Here is a 24399-nt window from a genome sequence, read left to right on the forward strand (position 1 = left end):
GGTGACAATAAGCACAAGTACTGATCATGGGCAAGGCATTTAAAGAAAAGGTGAAAAAGGGACATAAGCGTAATGATGTGAATTGAAAGAGGAGTTTACTGGAAAATTCAATATTCAATCCAGATGGTTACAAAGTACCTACAGTCCTGTGCAGAAGTCTTAAGCACATATATATATATAGCAAGGGTGCCCAAGACCTTTGCACAGTACCGTATTTGTCAACGTGGAGTAGAGTGCAAGTTTGTAAATCTTGCGGGAACAAAGGATGGTGGGAATAACAAGAGTAGAATGGCGCAGAAGGGGCATGGCACAGGTGGCAGAGGAGGAGTGCCAGGGGTGGGGGGGTGGCGCAGGAGCAGACACACCCAACCCTGAGACACCAGGCAAGGTCATTTGATTCCAAACAATTGGGTTTATTGATCATTACAGAATGTCTCTCTGTGCTCTCCGCTCCCTTCCCCTTTCCCACACTCAGTCCACAATAGAGACCTAATCAGAATCAGGTTTATCACATAATTCTGCGTAAACTCACAAACGTGGAAGTGAGGCGGCCACCAAATCAGACTTGATAAATTTGGCGAAGGGGTTAAACCTCGCAGAGGTGAGGTTGTCAATGAAAAAGCGGGAGGTGCGAAGGGCAGTAACTCAGTATTATATTGGGAAGAATGTGTTTGCAGCTGAGGTATTGGAAAATATCCCTGAAAAGGTACCAGCTAGAGGGACGGCTCAGTTAGAGTTGGAGAAATTAAGGTTGGAACATGCAATTAAGTTAAAGCAGCTGGAAGCAGCTGAGAAGGAGAATGAAAGAGCTGAGAGCGAGAGAGAAAAAGAGAATGAAAGAGCCGAGAGAGAGAGAAAAAGAGAATGAAAGAGAGAGAGAGAGAAAGAAAGGGCCAAGAGAGAAAGGGAGCATGCGCTCCAGCTAAAGGAGTTAGAGGTGAAACGGGAGCAGGAAAGAGCTGAGAAACAAAGAGAGCACAAAATTCAGTAAAACAGCTGGAAGCAGCTAAAAAAGAGAAGAAAGAGCTGAGAAGGAGAAGGAAAGGGCCGAGAAGGAGAGGGAGGCAGAGAAACAGAGGAAACATGACTTGGAGATGGAGAAGTTAAGGCAAGAGCAATGAGTTCAGGGGTCAGACAGAGAGGAGCGGGTTAATGTTAGTCGGGAGTTGAGGTTAGTACCTCCACTCGAGGTGACGGATGTTGATAGTTATTTCTTGCTTTTTGAAAGGTGGCAGTGAATCAGAAGTGGCCCAGAGATCAGTGGGTGGCGTTGTTACAAAGTGTGTTAAAAGGGAAAGCACAGCGGGCATATACGGCGTTGTCCATGGAGGAGGAAGAGGAGGAGAGTTATGACAAAGTAAAGGCGGCAATTCTCCGGAGTTATGAGTTAGTACCTGAAGCGTATAGACAAAAGTTCAGAAATTTAAAGAAAGGGTGGAATCAGACGTATACTGAGTTTGCCTATGAGAAGGGTGTGCTCTTGGACCGTTGCTGCACAGCACAGATAGTGGAAGAGGATTATTGGCATCTCAGGGAGTTAATTCTGATTGAGGAATTTAAAGGTTGTGTTTCGGAGGATATCCGGATGAGAAGCCGAATAAGTCCATCTCAGAATTTGCTAGGTTCGCAGATGAATATGCCCTAACCCACAAGACAAAGTTTTCCTCAAATAAAAGTTCCCAGAGAGACTGTGGGAACAATCGAGAAAGCCTGCCAGCTGAGGCAGAGGTCCCACCGGGAGCTAGTGGTAAGATTGAGGGGGAAAGGCAAGACGGCCAGAGATTTCTGGGCTTGACCTGTTTTAATTGTGGAAAGGGGGGGCATATTGCATCTAAGTGCTTTGCTCCGAGGAAAGAGACAGGAAAAGGAAAGCAGCAGTCCCTTTTGGATGTGCCGTGGTAATCAGTAAATCGACAAGAGAGCCCCGGGTAGACAGAATACAAGAAGCATCTGAGACTTGTATGTCAAATGGAACCATGTCTGTGAGGGAGGGAGACACCCCAGTTCCAGTACGGATCTGGAGAGACACGGGGGCTGAACTATCATTGATCAGCAGTAAGGTGCTAGATTTTGGTCGCAAGACGGAAATGGTAGCTGTGAAAGGAATAGGCAAAGGGACGGAAATGGTGCCCTTGCATAGGGTCATTATGAATTGTGAGCTAGTCTCTGGACCAGTTGAAATGGGGGTGCGATCAGAATTCCCAAGAACTGATGCGGACGTCCTTCTGGGTAATGATTCAGCCGGTGGTAAGGTTTGGGCAGCAATGACGCTGACAAAACAGCCTGTGAGTGTTGAGGCTCCGCCCCTAGATTCCAAGATCTATCCCGCATGCGTGGTCACTCGCAGCACGTCGAGAAAGGCAGCTGAGACAGAGCAGTTTAAGTCAGGCCAGTATCGATTTGGCCGAGACGTTCTTACCGACCCTGTACCACGAGGGTTTAGAGGGTGGTAAAACGAAGAGTAGTAAAGTGAAAGAGAGTAAGGGAGAGGAGGTAGACCTTCCCTTAGCGAGGAGAAAAGTTCTAGAGGCAGGAGATAAAAATGAGAAACAGATAGAGCTGTTAAAAGGTCCAGAGTTGGACATGGATGATCTGTCTGGTTTGGCAGAACTGTTTGAAGAATTGAAAATTCTAAAGGTGTACCCGATAATGAAATGAGGGCAGTCCTAGATGAAAAGGATGCCCTTACCTTGAAGAAGTCTGCTGGGTTGGCAGATGAGGTTGTTTCAGCCCGCGGGGTTGAGTTTACTCCGGAAGGGAGTTGCCCAGAGAGTAGCTGGGAGAATCAGGGGAATTTAGAATTTGGACCGGGTATGGGTATTGAAAGCCTGGAAGAGGCAAATGTCCCATTTGAGTGTGTCCAAGATGTGGATGCACGTGGTACTGAACCTAGTAACGGAGCTCAGAAAAAGTCTGAGGTACTTGATTCAGTTGAAAAGGAAGGCAGTCCTTGTGGGTCAGATAGACTTGGTTCAGTGAAGAAAGGGTTAACCTTGGTAATAGTGGGAAGTGAGAGTTCCCAGGTGTTTGTGCTCGAAGGTGTGTTAAAAGTTAATGCGGAGATCAAAAGTGGGGAGATGAATATTATTATTGAAGGAAAAGGGAAATATGTAGTTCCCAAATCGAATGAAGAAAACTTAAAGGCTGGATTAATATCAAAGGCAGCAACCAGGCTCCAGTCATTTCAATGGCGTGGTACCACAAAGCCTGCGGATCACTTACGGGTTGAGTTGGAAGATGGCGGGGCCCCCCATGCTATTGTTATTCCAGAGTGTGGTGTGAAAAGGCAGAATTTGAAATGCTGCTTGAACAAAGAGTTCGAACTGAAAACTAATAGCCTGAAGGGTCCTGAAGAGAAAGCTAGCAACTTGCGTAAAATTAAAGAATTGGGTGGAAATTCAGAAGATGGTCTAAGTTTGGGACACAGTGTTGATAAAATAACTCCTATAGAAGAAGCGGGCGAAAGCCTATTTCGCCAGGGGACCCAAGCTCCCCACGTGGGAATTAACCGGAAAAGAGGCGAGGGTTAATGGGGACGCCATTTTTAAATAGCAAAAGCCGGTTTTACGGGATTTCGACAAAGCATGTGAATAATAAAGACAACCCCATGGAAGCCTGCCTGTTAAGTTTGAAAGCAACATAAAGATTAGTATTTGCATGAACTTTTGTAGTATACACGTAAGCTAAGATCACAACTCTTTAGTTTTTGTTTGCTGAAGGAAAGAAATAAAAATAGGTGGTTATTAAATTGAAGTCTGATGCTACAAGACTTTAGTAAGGTACAAGATGTTAAGATATTAAAGGAAGTGACACTGTAATCGTTAACTGTTTAGATGCTGAATTGAATGTATACCTGTATTACTCTGTAGAAAAAAACTTTGGTGTTGTGTTAGATTCTAAAGTCCTGCAAGACTCTGTATTACTCCATTTTTACTGATGGTAAAAACGCGTTGAAGAAAGGGGGTGTTACGCCCGTGGCCCCCTCCTATTTGAGAGTCACAGGATCGCTATTGAGTCAGTTCAGGAGACCCAGGAAATGAGAGAAAGACATGCAGAATCCACAGAGTTTGGAATGTGTCCTGGCCTCCGAAAGGCGGAACCATTGATAACGGCTATTGTCTCTTGGAGACGGGATTGTGTATTGAATACTGTACGATGCATCGAAGCCCCCAGGCAATGAACCGAGGGGTGGGGGTTGGTGGAGGGATTGCATCATCCCAACCTGATTGACATCTGAGACCCTGTGAGTCAGGATAAAAGAGGGTCTGGGGAACAGCCCCTTCAGATGCACCAGAAGAAATGCTAGCGATCCGTAATAGCGAAAGCCGGTGGGAAGGCCACGTGCGTCCGTTTCCATTTGCCCCAGAATCGGTGGGCCTTTACCACGGAAGAATGGATTTTAGCTAACAACGGGGAAATCAACTCCCAACGACTCTCGAAGGATTAACATCATAAAAGGAATGGGCAAGTTTTAACCCGTCTTTCTCTCCAACCAAAAAGCTGCAGCTTGAATGAACTAAAGTGACTTTTATATTTCCATCGGACAATACATTATCCCCTAGACAACGATAGAGCTATTCCTTATCGATTATTATTATACCCGCGCTTTTAGATTTAGTATTGACAACGTATATTATCTGTATGTTTGCATTGATATTATTTTTGTGTATTTTTATCAATAAGTACTGTTAAAAATAGTACCATCAGACTTCAATGGAACTCTCTATCTTTGCTGGTAAGTGACCCAGTTACAGGGTACGTAACATCACCTACCAATGAAAACAACTTTCCTACTTCTATCTTATCTATCCCTTTCAAAATTTTGGATGTTTCTATAAGATCCCCTCTCATTCTTCTGAATTCCAGAGAGTGTAGTCCCAGACAACTCAATCTCTCCTAATAGGCTAACCCCTTCATCCCTGGAATCAACCTGGTGAAACTCCTCTGCACTGCCTCCAAAGCCAGTATATCCTTCCTCAAGTATGGAGACCAGAACTGCACATAATACTTCAAGTGCAGCCTCACCCGTACCCTGTATAGTTGCAGCCTACACCTCCCTGCTCTTGAATTCAATCCCTCTTGCGATGAAGGCCAACATTCCATTTGCCTTCTTAATAACCTGTTGTACCTGCAAGCCAACATTTTGTGATTCATGCACAAGCACTCCCAAGTCCCTCTGCACAACAGCATGCTGCAATCTTTCACCATTTAAATAATAATCTGCTCTCCTATTATTCTTTCCAAAGTGGATGAGCTCACATTTACCAACATTGTATTCTATCTGCCAGACTTTGGCCCACCCACTTAGCCTTATCTATATCCCTGTGCAGACTCTCTACATCCTTCGTACAATTTGCTTTTCCACTCAGTTTAGTGTCATCAGCAAATTTTGCTACACTACACTCAGTCCCCTCTTCCAAATCATCAGTGTAAATGGTGAACAGCTGCGGGCCCAGCACCGACCCTTGCGGCACCCCCCTCACCACTGATTGCCAACTGGAGAAACACCCATTTAAACCAACTCTCTGCCTTCTATCGGTTAACTAATCCACTATCTATGCCAATACACTTCCTCTGACTCCACGTATCCGTATCTTATTTATAAGTCTCTTGTGCGGCACCTTATCGAATGCCTTCTGGAAATCCAAGTATACGAAATCCACCTGTTCCCCTCTATCCGCTGCACTCATTATGCCCTCAAAGAAGTCCAGTAAGTTTGTCAAACAGAACCTGCATTTTCTGAATCCATGCTGTGACTGTCTAATGGAACCACTCCTTTCTAAATGTTCCGCTACTTTTACCTCAATGACAACTTCAAGCATTTTCCCAACTACAGATGTTAAGCTACTGACCTATAGTTGCCCGTCTTTTGCCTACATCCTTTTTTCAACAGTGGCGTGACACTTGCTGTCTTCCAATCGCCGGTGCTGCCGTTTAACTGTCATTCATTCTTTGTGGCACTTTGCTGTTCTTGTGGATGTTTGCGAAGAAAAAGCATTCCAGGATGTATATTGTATACATTTCTCTGACATTAAATTGGACCTTTGAACCTTAAAAGTTAGCTGCAGAGACAGCTGATGCAGTTATGTGATTTCTGAAAAGATTCTTGAACCAAGAGAAACTTGGGTCAGAAATAACTACGCTTAACTTAAATAGAGAGAATCACAATGGATTGAAGACAGAGTTAATTAAGGTAGATTGGACAAATAAATTAGCAGGAAAGGCAGCAGACAAGCAGTTACAGACATTTAAGTGGTCCAAATGGTTCCATTTAATATAAAATAATTTAATTTAAGGAGATAATGTCATGTCACTCAACAAAAATACTCTATATTCCAGTAGAAGAAAAGATAATAGGGGAAATTGAAATCATCCAAGTCTAATGAAGGAAGCTGAGTCACAAACAAGAGAAAATCTGCAAAAGCTAGAAATCCAAGCAACACACATAGATGCTAGAGGAAGAATCTATGGAAAAAAGTACACCTTTTAAAAGTACAGTTGACCTCTCGACCCGAAAGGTCAACCGTACTTTTTTCCAATGATATTAAATTCAATAGCATTAATAGCACCGATGCTTCACTACCAGATGAACTCAACGCCTTCTATGCGTGCTTTGAAAGGGAGAACACAACTACAGCTGTGAAGATCCCTGCTGCACCTGATGACCCTGTGGTCTCTGTCTCAGAGGCCAATGTTAGACTGTCTTTAAAGAGAGTGAACCCTCGTAAGGCAGAAGGTCCCGATGGAGTACCTGGTAAGGCTCTGAAAACCTGTGCCAACCAACTAGTGGGAGCATTCAAGGGCATTTACAACCTCTCACTGCTACGAGCAGAAGTTCCCACTTGCTTTAAAAAGGCAACAATTATACCAGTGCCAAAGAAGAATAATGTGGGCTGCCTTAACGATTATCGCCTGGTAGCACTCACATCGACAGTGATGAAATGCTTTGAGAGGTTGGTCATGACTAGACTGAACTCCTGGACCCATTGCAATTTTCCTATCACCACTACAGGTCAACGGCAGACACAATCTCAAAGGCTCTCCACACGGCTTTAGACCACCTGGACAACACAAACACCTACGTCAGGATGTTGTTCATCAACTATAGCTCAGCATTTAATACCATCATTCCCACAATCCTAACTGAGAAGCTGCAGAACCTGGGCCTCTGTACCTCCCTCTGTAGTTGATTCCTCAACTTCCTAACTAGAAGACCACAGTCTGTGCAGATTGATGATAACATATCCTCCTTACTGACAATCAACACTGGCGCACCTCGGGGGTGTGTGCTTAACCCACTGCTCTACTCTCTGTATACACATGACTGTGTGGCTAGGCATAGCTCAAATACCATCTATAAATTTGCTGACGATACAACCATTGAATCTCAGGTGGTGACGAGAGAACATACATGAGTGAGATATGCCAACTAGTGGAATGGTACCACAGCAACATCCTGGCACTCAACATCAGTAAGATGAAAGAGCTGACTGTGGACTTCAGGAAGGGCAAGTCGAAGGAACACATACCAATCCTCATAGAGGGATCAGAAGTGGAGAGAGTGAGCAGCTTCAAGTTCCTGGGTATCAAGATCTATGAGGATCTAACCTGGTCTCAACATATTGATGTAGTCATAAAGAAGGTAAGACAGCTGCAATACTTTATTAGGAGTTTGAAGCAATTTGGCACGTCAACAAAAACACTCAAAAACTTCTGTAGTTGTACAGTGGAGAGCATTCTGACAGGCTGCATCACTGTCTGGTATGGAGGGACTACTGCACAGGACTGAAAGAAGCTGTAGAAGGTTGTAGATCTAGTCAGCTCCATCTTGGGCACGAGCCTACAAAGCACCCAGGATATCTTTAGGGAGCGGTGTCTCAGAAAGGCAGCATCCATTAATAAAGACCTCCAGCACCCAGGGCATACCCTTTTCTCTCTGTTACCATCAGGTAGGAGATACAGAAGCCTGAAGGCACACACCCAGCAATTCAGGAACAACTTCTTCTCCTCTGCCATCCGATTCCTAAATGGACTTTGAAGCTTTGGACACTAACTCACTTTTTCTAATATGCAGTATTTCTGTTTTTACACATTTTAAAAAATCTATTCAATATATGTAATTGATTTACTTGTTTATTTATTATTATGTATTATTTTATTTATTTTTTTCTCTGCTAGGTTATGTATTGCATAGAACATGCTGCTGCTAAGTTAACAAATTTCACGTCAAATGCCAGTGATAATAAACCTGATTCTGATTCTGATTGGCCTGCTGAGTTCCTCCAGCATTTTGTGTGTGTTGCTAGGAAGTTAGGTATTCAGCTGAAAGAGAAAACGTATAAGTTGGCAAGTTATTGGCAACTTTAATACTAAGATAAAGTCAGAATCCAGCAAAAGAGGACAAAGAAAGATAAGAGAAAATCAACTACAAGAATAAAATAGCAACGAAAAGAAAAACAAGCAAAAGCCATTTCTCCAGATAAATATTATATAAGGAAGAAAGAGGTCCAAGTGAAGATAACCCCCTACAAAATGAGCAGGCAGAATGGTTATGCAGAACAAGATGGTTGGTATGCACTCAATGAGGCGAAGGGTCTGCTTTCGTGTTGTCTATGAAAGAAGAGTTCAACTGATTGTAGAAGATATGTGACCCTTCTATTAACACTGAATAATAATGGGAACTAATACCCCCCCCCCCCCCCGCATCAAGAGAGAATTAGTATTAGGCAAGCCTATGGAGCTACAGGCATCTAGGAGAGACTTCAGAATTCTGATCTCTAACCATTTGTCATCTCATGGCCTAACATACCCCTTAACTCAGCCAGAAGACCAACCAATACAGATTGTTAGTAACATTTCAGTTCTAGTAAAATCTTTAAAGTGTATTCTACAACGGTATCTGGTGTGAGTTTGATATTGTGTGTGCGTTGCTGCATTGACTTGTTTTCCACAACACCTGCGTATACGGGAGGTGGTGTTGGAGAGTGGCTGGAGTTCTTCCTCTAGACATATACCGGTCTGTTGGGCAAGTGTTATATTTGTGGGGTGCTTATCCTCGGGATTTAGATTTTCAGGGGCTGTGAAATCGCGCAGGCATTAGTGCGGGGTTGAGTTTGGTAAAAGGTATGGGGCAGGTAGAACTAGTAGCTAGACGGTGTGGTAAGGAGGTAGGGTCTAGCTGGGTGTTGGTTCGTACAAGTGCTGACGTCATGACGTTGGATCTACCAACGACGGTCAGTGTTCCGGGGGAGGCGGAGCCATTGGGACTCCACACCCTCTCTGAGGGGGAGGATGATGAGACACCGGAGGAGGAGCTAGAGCTAGAGGTGGCCCCCGGGGAGGTGCCCATCACTAGTAAAGGGGGGGTCAGAGGAGGAAGGCGTGACTAGGCACCCCCCCCAGGTTGGGGGGAAGCCTCGGAGCTGGCAGCTGCACTTAACTCCCTGGTGGGAGTGGCCGAGAGGCCCCGGCTGAAGTCAGGGGTGTTCTCCGAAGCCAAGCCTACTCCGGACAGGGAGGTGAACTATGAGACCTGGATCGAGCATACGTCTTTGATGTTAGAGGAGCAGCCTGGCTCAGATGAGAAGAAGAGACAGCGATTGGTGGGAAGTTTGAGGGGTGCAGTGGCTCCTGGGAGCTTGTAAGGAGAAAGGGGGGAACACTTTCTGGAGACCGTCTCAGTGCATCCAGTGTTTCGAGTGGTATTCGAAGAAGGGGTTGCCCCCCCAAGGGCTGGACCCGGAGTGTAACCGAGGGACGGTGTGGTGGACGCAGGCGAGGCCAAAGGTGATCCGACCAGGGGAGGTAGCACTCGTGATGGGGACCCCCAGATTCCCCAGAGTGCCGACGGGCAAAGCCCTGTTAGTAGACACCCCAGACGATCTTGAAGGGGAGACACGATTTCCGGTGGGGGCGCTGGTGAGGCCCGAAGTGCAGAGACCAGGGGTGGTACATGCGAGGCATATAGCCATAAATGTTAGGAACACTACGGCAAGAGAAATCACCTTTAAGAGGGGAATACCGCTGTCACATCTGTTCCCAGTGACGGTAATGTCTAGTGCACCAGTGCGGACCCCTAACGGGGAAGGGGTGGAGCATCGAAGGGAGCTGACCGCTGAGGCTTTTAACTTCGAGGATTCTCCTGTGTCGCCGGAGTGGAAACGCAGGCTAGTAGAGAAGATGCTGAAGATGGAAGCTGTTATTTCTCGGGGCGAGTTTGATGTGGGCTGCTCCAAAAGCACTTGCCACACCATCCGGGTGACGGAGGACACCCCATTCCGAGAGAGATCCCAGCGGCTGGCTCCAGCAGATGTTGCGGACGTGCGGCAGCACTTGTGCAAGTTGAAGGAAGCCGGAATCATAGCTGAGTCGCGAAGTCCCTATGCGTCCCCAATAGTGGTGGCACGGAAGAAGAATGGCAGGGTGCGCATGTGTGTTGACTATAGGACTTTGAATCGGCGAACTGTCCCTGATCAATATACTGTCCCGAGGGTCGAGGTCGCGTTGGCCTGCCTGAGTGGAGCGAAGTGGTTCAGTGTGCTGGACTCGAGGAGTGGGTATTACCAGATCCTGAAGAGTGAGGGCAATAAAGAGAAGACGGCCTTTATCTGCCCGCTGGGCTTCTTTCAGTTCAAACAAATGCCCCAAGGCATATCGGGGGCCCCAGCCACCTTCCAGAGGCTCATGGAGAGGACTGTGGGGGATATGAATCTGTTGGAGGTGCTGGTGTACCTGGACGATTTGATAGTGTTTGAATCGACTTTGGAGGAACATGAGGAGAGGCTGTTAAAGGTATTAAGCCAGCTTAAGGAGGAAGGGCTGAAGCTTTATCTGGACAAATGCCAGTTCTACAAGTCGCCGGTCAGCTATGTTGGCCATATCAATTCACGAGAGGGAGTGGCTACTGATCCAACTAAGATAGAAGCCGTGACCACCTGGCCAAGACCCCAGAAAGTGAGCGCTCTGCGCTCATTTTTGGGGTTCTGTGGGTATTACTGCCGATACATGAAAGGATACACTAAAATGTGTCACCCGTTGACTCAGCTGTTGGCTATCCTCCGGTGGGAAAGGAAAGGAAGGGGGACTGGAGGCAAGACGTTGGAGGATACTGGAACCCAGTGGAACCTTTTGGCTCGAGATGGGATAATCGATGTGAAGAGGCATTCCGATCTTTGAAAAGGGCTCTGACCCAGGCCCCGGTGTTGGCTTTTGCTGATCCCCGGAAACCCTATGTGCTGCACATGGATGCCAGCCGAGAGGGTCTAGGGGCTGTCCTGTACCAGGAGCAGGGCAACGCATTGAGACCTGTAACTTTTGTCAGCCGAAGCTTGTCTCCATCTGAGAGAAACTAACCCTCTCACAAGTTGGAGTTCCTGACGCTGAAGTGAGCGGTGGTGGACAAGTTGAGCGATTACCTGTACGGAGCCAAGTTTGAGGTGAGAATGGATAACAATCCTCTCACTTATATTCTGACTTCGGCTAAGCTGGATACCACAGGACATCGGTGGTTGGCGGCCTTGTTGGTATATGAGTTCAGCCTGAGGTACCGCCCCGGAAGCAAGAATGTCGATGCGGATGCTTTGTCACGTCGGGAGCCGGGGGAACAGGAGAAGGACGAGGAGTGGGAGACTGTCCCTGCCCCTGGAGTGAAGGCTATATGTCAGTTTGCTATCACCGTGAAGACCGAGGGAAGGGGAAGGCTGGAGCAAGCTGTGGACCATTTGGGAGTTTTTTGATGACGCCATACCCCTAGCTTACTGTGACCTGACCACACTGTGGACTAAACAGTTGCCAGAACTGTGCCCAGGGGAAGTGGCAGCTGCTCAGTAAAATGACTCGGGTCTTGGCCCTGTGTGGGGAGTGGTCGAGAAGGGGGATGTGGCGTTGGCTGAGAAGGCGAAACACGCGTCCGTGCCTCTGTTATTGAAGGAGTGGTCTCGGTTAAAGTTAAAGAACCAAGTCTTGTACCGGGTCACGGCACCTCAGGACCAATCCGGGCGCTGGCAGCTGGTCATGCCGGAGATGTATGGCAGACTGTACTCCAGGCCTTGCACAATGATTCCGGACACTTGGGGGTGGAAAAGACCTATGGATTGCTCAAAGACCGGTTCTACTGGCCCCGGATGAGGGGGGAAGTCGAAGAATACTGTAGGGGATGCCGTCGTTGCATCCAGAGGAAGACCCTGCCAGCGTCGGCGGCTCCTCTGTCGCACTTGCAGAGTGTGGGACCTCTGGAGTTGGTATATATGGATTTCCTGTCGATTGAGCCTGACACCAGCAACACCGCGAATGTCTTAGTCATCACCGATCATTACACTCGCTATGCTCAGGCATTTCCCACTAAGGATCAAAAAGCGATGACAGTGACGAAGGTGTTATGGGAGAAGTATTTTGTTCATTATGGCCTTCCCAGGCGGATCCATGGTGATCAGGGGCGGGACTTTGAGAGCCAGCTTATCCATGAATTACTCACTATGCTTGGGGTTGAGAAATCCAGGACTACCCCTTATCACCCACAGGGAGATCCTCAGCCAGAGAGGTTCAACAGGACCCTGTTGGATATGCTCAGGTCGCTGGAAATTGGGCAGAAAAATAAGTGGAGTTGTCATATTGGACAATTGTTTCACTGTCACAATTGTACTCGCAATGATGCTACAGGGTACTCACCTTATTATCTGATGTTCGGGGGGGAAGCGAGGTTGCCCATTGACTTGTGTTTTGGGGCTGAAGTGGGTGAATTACCCGGGAAGCCCGATCTAAAGTATGTGACCGATATGAGGAGGGAGTTGCAGAGGGCGTACGAGTTGGCTGAGGCGCCGGCTACCAAACAAAATCAGAGGAATAAGAGGAGATATGATCAAAAGGTGAAGTTTGCTCAATTATTGCCGGGCGATCGCGTCTGTTTATGGAATTTGGAACTCCCCAGTAAGCACAAGTTTGCTGGTGGGGGGAAAATGTACAATGCTCTGTTTGTTGATCAAAATGGCTTCTTTGTTTTGTTAAGAGTAGTAATGCTTCTTTGTTATGATAAGTGCTTTCTCTCACAGTTGCTTAGCTTAGACTTGCTGATATCGGGATTATATTCATTTGTTAACCAATGGGGAATGTTATTTTGTCTTGTGCGTCCGGGAGCTTGGGGGTTTTCGCGGTCTTTTCAGAGAGTCGGGAAGAGGACGCCGAGGAAGGTGGACGTGTGCGGCACTGCTCGGTCAACCACCAGGGTGGTCCCAGGTGCAAGGACGTGGAGGTCGGCGGAAAGCCACGAGGGGTCGAGAGGTTCGATGGTTGAGCTCCAACGATGTACACTAAACTGACTGAACTCTGATAAGTTTTGGTGCCTTTTACTTTACTTTCTTTTCCTTCATATATACTGTATTGTTAGTGACCTTTTAGTTCCAGTAAAATCTTTAAAGTATATTCTACAACGGTATCTGGTGTGAGTTTGATATTGTGTGTGCGTCGCTGCATTAACTTGTCTTCCACGGCTCCTGCGTATACGGGAGGCGGGGTTGGAGAGTGGCTGGAGTTCTTCCTCTAGACATATACCGGTCTGTTGGGCAAGTGTTACACATTGTTATAGGAATTCTCCCATTATGTGAACTATAGCAGTTCAGTGATGCGGCTTGCTAGCAATTTCTTAAATGCAATTAAATAAGAATGAACAGTACTAATTTTACAATTCAAGAATGGGTATGACACAAGCTGAGGAAATCAGTGAGGACACAAGAATATATAATTGAACAAGGGAAATGGGAGACAGAGAATGCAGCAGCCAACTCTATCAAATCATTTGCCACCTTTAGCAACCCCTATGCATTGTTATCCTTGTATGATGCGCTCTCCAATCTCTCCAGTAATGATGTTCCAAAAGTCAAAGAACAGTGTTAGATCCTTTATTAGCAACCAGCAAAACATACACTCTTGAAACAATAAAACTTATAAAACTGAGACTAGAGATATTGAATCATAAATAACAGAAAATCTGCAGATGCCGAAAAACCAAACATCACTCACACAATGCTGGAGGAACTCAGCAGGGTCTCGGCCTGAAACATCGATGCTACCTGGCCTGCTGAGTTCCTCCAGCATTGTGTGTGTGTGTTAATTGGAGATACTGTGGCGAACCGGCTCACAAATAGCCCGCGCGTGGGGTAACGCACCCCTGACGTCATTTCCGCCCAGAGAGGGCGGGAGCTAGCGATTAAAAGCCAGCGCCGTGAAGTTTGAATAAACTAGTCTCGAAATGACTTACCGACTGCGTGTCGTTGTCTCTAGCTCTGTATGTAGTACATCGCTACAATATTAAAATTACTTAAGCACACTTAAAGTTCACTAAAGTTAAGTTAAGTAAAGCTAAGTTTAACTAAAAGTAATTAAATCTAATTAAGTGATCAACAAATGATATGACATCCATCAGTCCAAACTGCCCAAAACAAAGTCCGAATACGTAACTTACCCCCATCACTTTTACCACACCCCATTCATGTGTCTAGTTACTGTAATACACACCACAGAATACAATGCAGATAAGAAAAGATACGTGGGTCCTACAAAGAAAGCGCGAAAGATGCTGTGAAGATGTACTTAGATTCTGAGCAACAGTTTTAGCAAACTCAGCTAAGTGTCAATAAAAAAAGCCTGCAGAAGTGGAAAGATATTAGATGTAAAAAGGAAAAAGGAAAAGACAACAGAACAGGCATCTGATGCTGTCCTGAAGACAGAGTTCCAGGCTTGACTGGAAGATTGTAGTCTCATATTTAAACTAATGCTTTGGACTAGACTATGCCAAGGTCCTAATGAAGATTGTTTTGCACATTGACTGCTAGTCTTTATTTATAGTTTATTTTATATTGTATTTCATTATTTTCCTGTATATTTCTACAAGAAAACAGATCTTAAAGTAGTATACAGTGACATATACATACTTTTTTTATTTTGAACATTTGAACACTGAAATTCACAGAATTTAGGATCTAACAAAGTAGTTAGAGTTACAATGGAGCATCAGAGGTGTCAGATTCATAACACAGGAGAGAAATCTAAGCATTAGGAGCGTTAGAGAATCTCCAAATAAGATGTGCACTACACAGTAAACAGTAAAGGGCAACACAGGACACTTTTTCAGCTGATAGGAAGGAGCAAATCACATGTTATTTTCTCGTCATACCTTGGGATTTGTCATCTTCTTTTTGATCAGCTTTGGATTGGCACGTTCCACCACCTTACTTTTATATCCATCCAGCAACTTGGCAAAGCTGCCCTTCACAGCTTCATCGGTTAGGTCAATGCTGTCAGTCGCCATTTTGCATTCACTGCACAATTAATCAATGTACCTGCAAGAGCAGGCCAAGTTAATTACATTAATATACAAGAACAAGAATCAAAATACATTGTGTCTCCCTTTCAGTAGTACAAGATCACTGAGACACTTTTTGGCATCCCCTGCCAAAGTTCCTACCTGTTCACCTGTTGTGTATTTCCACCCCACAACAGAGTCTAGTTGTGCATAGAGCTATTTAGTCAAAAATGCACAATAAATAGTTAAAATTGCATCCATATTGCTGGTGATTGCTCTGCAGGTAATGTAGCATAGGCATTGAATTGATTTGCATTATCCACCAGTGACTTGGACTGCATGATTCCAAACAAAACACATGCAGTCCCACTTCCATTTAAATTACCACAAGGGATCAGACCTTCCATCAACTGTGTCATAAATATTCACAGCGCAGAAGGAAGTTGTTAACCTATTCCTATTGTGCTTTTTCCTAGAAGAACCCAATATGAACCCTTCTGCCCTACTTTTAATTTTATTTTTGAAAAGTTCCACTGGTTTCTATCTCAATTATTTCTCAAATTATCACAAGTTCTCAAACTGTTTAACATATTTTTTGTTGTTCCTTTTCGTGCCTTGAGGCACGATTTCCAGCATGGTTAGAAAGCATGCAAGGAGCCAGCCGGATTGGAACTCCAGACTATTTGCCTCAAAGTCCAGTGCTCATATTACTACACCACTGGCCAGCTATGTTTAACATATAAAGACATTAATTTTGTCAGTGGCTCAATAACAGGAAGAATCAGTGGTTCTCGACTTCTTTCTAAAACCTCAATTCCCATTACTTCAGTAAAACATCCAATGTATTCTGCAGTCCTGAAGGGTCTCAGCCTGAAATGTCAAGTGTTAATTCTTTTCCATAGATGCTGTCTGCTCTGCTGAGTTCCTCCAGCATTTTGTGTATGTAATAATGTATTCAAAGACCCCACCCATCCCAGATATTCTCTCTTCTCCCCTCTCCTATCACTGAGAGAAGATACAATAAGCTTCAAAGCACATATCACTAGGCTCAAGGACAGTTTCTACCCTGCTGTATTAAATAGTATAAAAATGGCTTCTTGTCCTTACAATCTACCCTGTACCTTACTGTCTGCACTCTCTCTGTACACTATATTCAGTTATTGTCATACCTTGTACTACCTCGAATTACATGTGTTGAAATGATCTCCTGTATATTGATAGCAAGCAAAACAAAGTTTTTCATTGTATCCCAGTATATGTGATGGCAATAATTTACCAATTTTAAATGATATACAAAAATTACAAGCTCAATCAGTCCATAATCCATATATCTCTCTCTCTCTACATTATCAAATGGTTCTAATCACACTGACTCAAACTCTTCATCTATTCCTTCAATCCCTATAAGATATAAATTAGTCCTTAACGGTGACACAGTTTCTTCCTCAAGCACTAACTTTGGAGGTGAAATACACGATCGCATGCCCAATCTACGTGAAGAAATTATGCCTCTCTTCGTTTTAAATTTCTCTCATTTAACCATAGAACCATAGAACATTACAGCACAGAAACAGGCCTTTTGGCCCGTCTTGGCTGTGCCGAACCATTTTTCTGCCAAGTCTCACTGACCTGCACCTGGGCCATATCCCTCCAAACTCCTCTCATCCATATACCTGTCCAAGTTTTTCTTAAATGTCAAAAGTGAGCCCGCATTCACCACTTCATCTGGCAGCTCATTCCACACTCCCAACACTCTCTGCGTGAAGAAGCCCCCCCAATGTTCCCTTTAAACTTTTCCCCCTTCACCCTTAACGATATCTCCATTGCTCCCAACCAATAGAAACAGCCCATTTCAACCTTACCCATAAATTTTTAAAAATCTTTATTACCCATGATATGAATGAAAGAAAAATGTCTCAAGCCTCAGATTTCTATTCCCTCAGAGGGTGTGTTGCACCCTCTCTAATTCTCATACAGAACCCAGCTGTCAAGATTGAAATTACTTCATCATTCCCCATCTGTTTTTGTATTCCATGCATCTGAGGATACATTTCTATTAGTTCAGTGTTAGTCTTGTCAACCTTATTAATTGGTGGCATCCGTCGGTCTCGAGAGACCATGGATCTGCGCCTGGAGTTTCCAGGGCAGGGTTGTATGGGAGACGGGCAATTGCCCAAGCTGCAGCACTTCCCCTCTCCACACCACCGATGTTGTCCAAGGGAAGGGCACTAGGACCCATGCAGCTCGGCACCGGTGACGTCGCAAAGCAATGTGTTGCTAAGTGCCTTGCTCAAGGACACAAGCACGCTGCCTCAGCTGAGGCTCGAACCAGTGACCTTCAGGTTACTAGTCTGATGCCTTGCCCATTAGGCCACGCGCCAACACAATGTCAAGGAATGTCAATCTTATGTGCTTCTATTAACATGCTGTGAACTTAACTGGAAGTTTTCCAGCTCTTCAACAGCACTAACGCCATTTCAAACTAATTAGTTATAATAGTTATTTTGTTAAAGCTAAAGTGTGTACATTTATACTAATAGATATTCATTTGGATTTCTAAAAAAATTCCTTGTACTTAAGTGTCTTCTTAATAGTCATCAGTGCATTCAGTTAAATCACACTGCCACATCAAATCACAATAAGAACAAAACCAGAGGGTCTACATAGTATTAACAAGCACCAGACCAGTTACACGCAACAAAGTCCTTCTTGTGAACATCTGAAGATTTCCACCTAAGTTAGGAAGAGCTAGAAGAAAGATTTGCAAAGTAGAATCAAATAGTTACAGCATAGAAACTACCATCTATACCAATGTGCACCCTTCCTTATGCAGGTAAATTAGAATCAGAATCAGGTGTATTATCACCAGCATGTATTGAGAAATTTGTTAATTTAGCAGCAGTAATTCCATGCAATACATTATATAGAAGAAAATAAATAAATAAATTACAGTCTATGTACATTGAATAGATTAAAAATCACGCAAACACAGAAATAATATACAGTCTGCCCTCCTTATACGCAAGGGATTGGTTCCGGGACCATTCGTGGATACCAAAATTTGCAGATGCTCAAGTCCCTTATTCAACTTGTCTCAATGCGGTGGATCTTAAGACCCAGCAGAACCCCAGACCTTATTTAACCTGTCTCAGTGCGGTGGACATTAGGACTGGACGGTAGAGATCTGAATCCGCAGTGTTTCTGTTCATGAAAATAATCACAAACACGATTGAAAATAAAGTGGAAATAATAAAGCAATCGGAAAGAGGTGAAACACCATTGGTCATTAGAAAAGCGTTAGGCTACAGTTAGGCTAAATGAGAAAAGCTCTGCCCCGATGAAAGCTACAATTATTACTAAGCAAAGCAGTGGTTTAATAATTGGGTTTTGGGTTTTTGATCCTCCACATCAAACCGACACAGTGGAGAGCGCACTCGGGAGCAATCTGTCACTGGATCAAACTCGGGAACTTCTGTTCCCGAGCCAGTGCTGAAACATACGTTCTTAAGCGTTTTATATGCATAGAAAGGTAAAATATATACTATATACTAAGACAAGCGTTTGACTAACTGACGCTAAATGATACCGGATGTACCTGTTCCGACTTACTTAGTAACTTCCAATTTTTTTCGATCCTGATCCATGATAACCCACGCCCATCCTCCCATATACTTTAAATCGTCTCTAGATTGCTTATAATTCCTAATACAATGTAAATGCTATGTAGAATAGTTGTTACACTGCATTGTTTAGGGAATAACGACAAGAAAAAAAGTCTGTACATGCTTGAACAACAAGTGCTGGAAGAGCACTTCCGGGATTTCGCAATTCACGGTTGGTTGAATTTGTGCATGCGGAATTCGCGGATAAGGAGGGCCAACTGTACATAATAAAAAAGTGAAGTAGTGTTCATGGGTTCAATGCCCATTTACAAATCAGACAGCAGAGGGGAAAAAGTTGTTCCTGAATTGCTGAGTGTGTGCCTCCAGGCTTCTGTACCTCCTACCTGATGGTAACAGTGAGAAAAGGGCGTGCTCTGGGTGCTGGGGGTCCTTAATAATAGACACTGCCTTTCTGAGACACCACTCCTTGTCCTGGATATTTTGTAGGCTGGTCTCCAAGATGGAGCCGACTAAATTTACGACCCTCTGAAGCTTTTCTTGGTCTTGTGCAGTAGCCCCCCCCCCCACCATACCCAACAGTGGTGCAGCCTGTCAGAACACCCACCGCCAACAAGCCTGTATATAAGTTTTTGAGTGGTTTTGTTGACATATCAAATCTCTGCAAACTCCTAATGAAGTACAGTTGCGATCATGCCTTCTTTATGGCTGCATTGATGTGTTGGGGACCAGGTTAAGATATCTTGACACCCAGGAACTTGAAACTGCTCACTCTCTCCACTTCTGATCCCTCTGTGAAGATTGGTATGTGTTCCTTTGTCTTACCCTTCCTGAAGTTCACAATCAGCTCTTTTGTCTTACTGACGTTGAGTGCAAGGTTGTTCCTGTGACACCACTCCACTAGTTGACATATCTTACTCCTGTACGCCCTCTCATCTCCATCTGAGATTCTATCAACAATGGTTGGATCATCAGGAAACATATCCTTCCTATAGCAAAGCAACCAGACCTGTAGACATTACTATGTTGCTTAACAACATCCTTTACTGCTGTAACACGACATTCCAAACCCTATATGCAAAATCTTCATAATGAAGTCAAGCCTGCCAAACACGTTTTGCAACACCTGTGTCACCATTTTCAAGAAACTGCAGAATGGTGCAAAAGTCTTAGTTAGACTCCCTAGATCAGGGGTCAGCAACCTTTACCACTGAAAGAGCCACTTGGACCCGTTTCCCACAGAAAAGAAAACACTGGGAGCCGCAAAACCCGTTTGACATTTAAAATGAAATAACACTGCATACAACGTTTTGTTTTGCCTTTATGCTATGTATAAACAAACTATAATGTGTTGCATTTATGAAATTGATGAACTCCTGCAGAGAAAACGAAATTACATTTCTGCATGCAACAAAAACATGTTGACCTCCGAAAAAAAGACGTTGGGTTGAAGGTTACTTTTAAGTAAAATACTCAACGTCTATTTGAGTCCTTCTTGTATTTATGAAAAACGCCAAACTTAAATTTGCCGCCAGCAGCAAACCAAAAATAACGTCAGCCAGCTGTCAACCTGAAAAATAAAAGGACTATTTCACTGAACAATGAAAGCATATGAATATACGTAAAATAATAGGCAATTAAAATATTTATCATCCTTGTTCAGGTTGACTCACACCTGACAATGCAGTCGTATTCAGTAGGGATGGATCGATGCTTAGGGGAGTGACCAGGAAGGATAATGTGTTTTTTTCCTCTCTGAACTCACAGAAGCGTTTCCCAAACGATGTTTGCATTGCGATGATTGCCCAATGTAAATACTCCGAATTTATCATGTCGTGACCTTTTTTGAACTCTCTCAAATTGGGGAAGTGAGACAATGTGCCTTTCTGTAAATCTCTGGCAAGCAACGTCAACTTGCGCTCGAATGCCAAAACATCCTCCAACATGTGCAGGGCTGTACGTCCTTACCCCGTTGAAGAGCTGTGTTCAGCGTGTTCAGGTGCGCTGTTATGTCTACCATGAAGTGTAGCTTTTCCAGCCACTCTGGCTGTTCCAGCTCAGGAAAGGTGAGCCCTTTGCTGCCCAGGAAAGTTTTCACTTCTTCCAGACTCGCGACAAAGCGTTTCAGCACCTCCCCTCTGGACAGCCAGCGATAAAAACACGTTGTAGTGGTTGCTACACGCAGTCAGTAAACTGCAGTCAAAGATAGCTTTATTCGAACTAAACAGCCTTGCTTTTAAGCCTCCCTCAACCCGCCCCCCATGGGCGCGGATGCTGCAAAAGACACGTACTCACAAACCCCCGTAGGCTATCTCCCTTAGCCTGAACGCTGGCTAATTGTGAGCCGGTTCGGATGTGTCAGGAAATGGGTCGCCACAAAGTCTTATTTAGATTGTACAAGATCACCATAATCTTCAAATTTAGATTTACATTTCAAAAACTAACAAACTAACATAAAATACATTTTAATTAAATACTGACCATGTAGCGGTGTGCTACACGCAGCGCTAAAATTACGACACGGAGTCGGTAACTGCAGTCGAAGGAAAAAACTTTATTCGAAATCTTCAGCCTCACTTTTAAGCCTCCCTCAACCTGCCCCCCATGGCGCAGAGGCTCCAAAGCTCTGTGCTCGCAAACCCCCGTAGGCTATCTAATTGTGAGTCGGTTCGGATGTGCCAGGAAAAGGGTCACCACAACCAATTATTTCCCAAAGCAACAGGGAGCCGCAGCACAGACGTAAAAGAGCCACATGCGGCTCCGGAGCCGCGGGTTGCCGACCCCCGCCCTAGATGTTTATCTTGTTTCAGCTGGTATGGCCTCCACAGAGCCATCAACATCATCATGGTTGTCTGGACTATCTGGAGGGATAGAAGCAAGTGAAACAGCCAAGGTTTGCAGAAGAACTGTCGCAAGTTCTCCAAGATGCTTGGAATAACTTACCAGGCAACTTTCTTATAAAACTGCACAATAGTATACTTAAGAGAATTGATGCAGCCTTAAAGGCAAAGAATGGTCACAACAAATATGGACTTGATCTAGTCTTTACAGTTTACTGCACTTTATAATATTTTTTAGATACCCAGAAACACTTCATTTCACTATTTTTGAAAGCAACTTCAAGTTACATATTTTTTTACATGTGCCTAAGACTTTTGCACAGTACTGTATGTTCCTGAACCACTAGGTTTTTCTGTTCTGCAACAATCCCCAGGGCCCTATCATTTACAGTGCAGTCCTACCCTGGTTTACCTTATCCAAATACTAACACCTAGCATTTATCTGAATTAAACTTCATCTGCCATTCCTTGGCCCACTGGCCCAGATGATACAGAAGGTGTTTGGTATGCTTGACTTCATTATGAAGTTATTGCATACAGGGTTTGGAATGTCATGTTACAGTCTGTCTAGGTACCATATCCAATACAGATGTTGGTGACCATGGTCTTCCATACAGATCTATCCCTTGTTCTTTGGATGACTTCCATTTCCTCGATGTGTAGCCACCAGGCTAGGCTTTTGATGTACATAAGCCAAGGTCTTCCTCTCGGTTTGCTCCCCTCGACCTTTCCAGTGAGTGTGAGTTTTTCTAGTTCATCTTTCCGCATGATGTGTCCTAGGAATCTGAGTTCTCTTTCTCTTATTGTTGGTATGAGTGATCTAACTGCTTGGGCTCTTCTGTGAGCTTCTTCATTTGACATGTGTGTAGTCCATGATATTTTTAACATTCTCCTGTAGAACCATAATTCAGATGCTTCTGGTCTCTTTTCCATTGCTGGGGAAATGGTCCAGCATTCACTTCCATAAGTCAGGATAGAATAAATGTAACACTGCAGTATTCTGTTTTTCCCATCAGACTCCTCAATACCCAGAGTCTAGGCTGACATCTACATCATTTATTATTATATTGAAATTTGTCCTCTACTGTGCCTATTGTCTTGTTTATTGTTTATTTATTTATTTATTAATTATTGTACTGCTCTGCACTGTTTTGTGCACTTTATGTAGTCCAATGCAGGTCTATACTCTAGTGTAGTTTTTGTGTTTTACGTAGTCTAGTGTAGCCTTGAGTTGTCTCACATAGTCTAGTGTAGTTTTGTGTTGTTTCATGTAGCACCATGGTCCTAGAGGAACATTGTTTCATTTTTACTGTGTACTGTACCTGCAGTTTATGGTTGAAATGACAATAAAAAAACAACTTGACTTGAAATAACCATTAGGAACAGTGGAACTAAATTTCACTGTGATCTGAAAGTGTGGTATATTACCACTCTACCATTACTTCTTGAACTTAGTAAAGTGGCTACTGCATGTATGTTTGTGATATTGTTCTACCATAGCCCACCACTTCAAGATCTGACATGGTGTTCATTCAGAAATGCTCTTCTGAACATCTCTGTTGTAACACAACAGTATCTGAGTTACTGTCAACTTCTTGTCAACCAGACTGGCCGTTATCTTCTGACCGCTCTCATTAACAAAGCATTTTTGTCCACAGAACTGCTGCTCACTGGAGTTTTTCTGTCGTCCACACCAATCTCTGCAAACTCTAGATCCCAGGAGATCATTATCTGAGATACTCAAACCATCCTGTCTGGCACTAACAATCATTCTATGGTCAAACTCACTTTGATCACGTTCCTTCTGCATTCTGATGTTTGGTCTGAACAACAATTGAACCTCTTGACACCTCATATCTGTACACTTTTACACATTAAGTTGCAGCCACATAATTGGCTGATTAGATATTTGCAGCAACAAGCAGGTGTACATGTATAATCATGTGTGCATCAAGACATAACAGAGCATGGCCAGGTATCCTTAAAAATGAGATGTGGCTTACATGGGACTAAATGTGTCCTCATATCCTCAACAAAAGCATAGCCCACTATTTGTGTGTCAAAGACAAAGCCAAAGTATTTGCAACTTCTAACCAGAAATGATAAGTGGATAATTCATCTCAGCCTTTCTCTGAGGTCACCAAAGCCATTATTCAGTCAATTCAATTCACTTACTGCTGTATCTCTGCTCAACATTATACAGTATATCTGCAACTCAACATTAGTAAGACAAAGGAGATCGTCATGGACTTTAGGAAGATTAAGCCAGCATTGCGCCTTGTTACTATTGATGGTGAGTATATGAATGTGGTGAGGACCTACAAGTACCTGGGGGATGCACCTGGATGACAGACTTGAGTGGAGCACCAACACAGAAAAAGGGCCAGAGTCACCTCTATTTCCAGAGGGGACTGAGGGCCTTTGAAATATGCAGGCCTCTCCTTCAAGTCACTTCTATTGTCATTTCGACCATAACTGCTATGTACAGTACATAGTAAAAATGAGACATTTTTCAGGACCATGGTGCTACATGACACAGTACAAAAACTAGACTGAACTACGTAAAAAACAACAAAGAGAAAAAAAAACAACTACACTAGACTACAGACCTACCAAGGACCGCATAAAGTGCAAAAAACAGAGC

General features: G+C 44.0%; 1 protein-coding gene across 3 annotated transcripts in view; it reads right to left on the reverse strand.

Annotated features, from left to right (window-relative positions):
• Positions 1–24399, reverse strand: part of hydin (HYDIN axonemal central pair apparatus protein) — a 1146554-nt gene that overhangs the window by 1062518 nt on the left and 59637 nt on the right. For all 3 annotated transcript variants that reach the window (XM_059992477.1, XM_059992476.1, XM_059992474.1), the window contains exon 2: positions 15167–15332. In XM_059992477.1, the coding sequence (XP_059848460.1) occupies positions 15167–15301 (135 nt within the window). In that variant the 5' untranslated portion in view covers positions 15302–15332. The remainder of the gene's footprint in view (positions 1–15166; positions 15333–24399) is intronic.

Source organism: Hypanus sabinus, chromosome 17 (assembly GCF_030144855.1).
Source record: "Hypanus sabinus isolate sHypSab1 chromosome 17, sHypSab1.hap1, whole genome shotgun sequence".
NCBI classification, from domain to species: domain Eukaryota; kingdom Metazoa; phylum Chordata; class Chondrichthyes; order Myliobatiformes; family Dasyatidae; genus Hypanus; species Hypanus sabinus.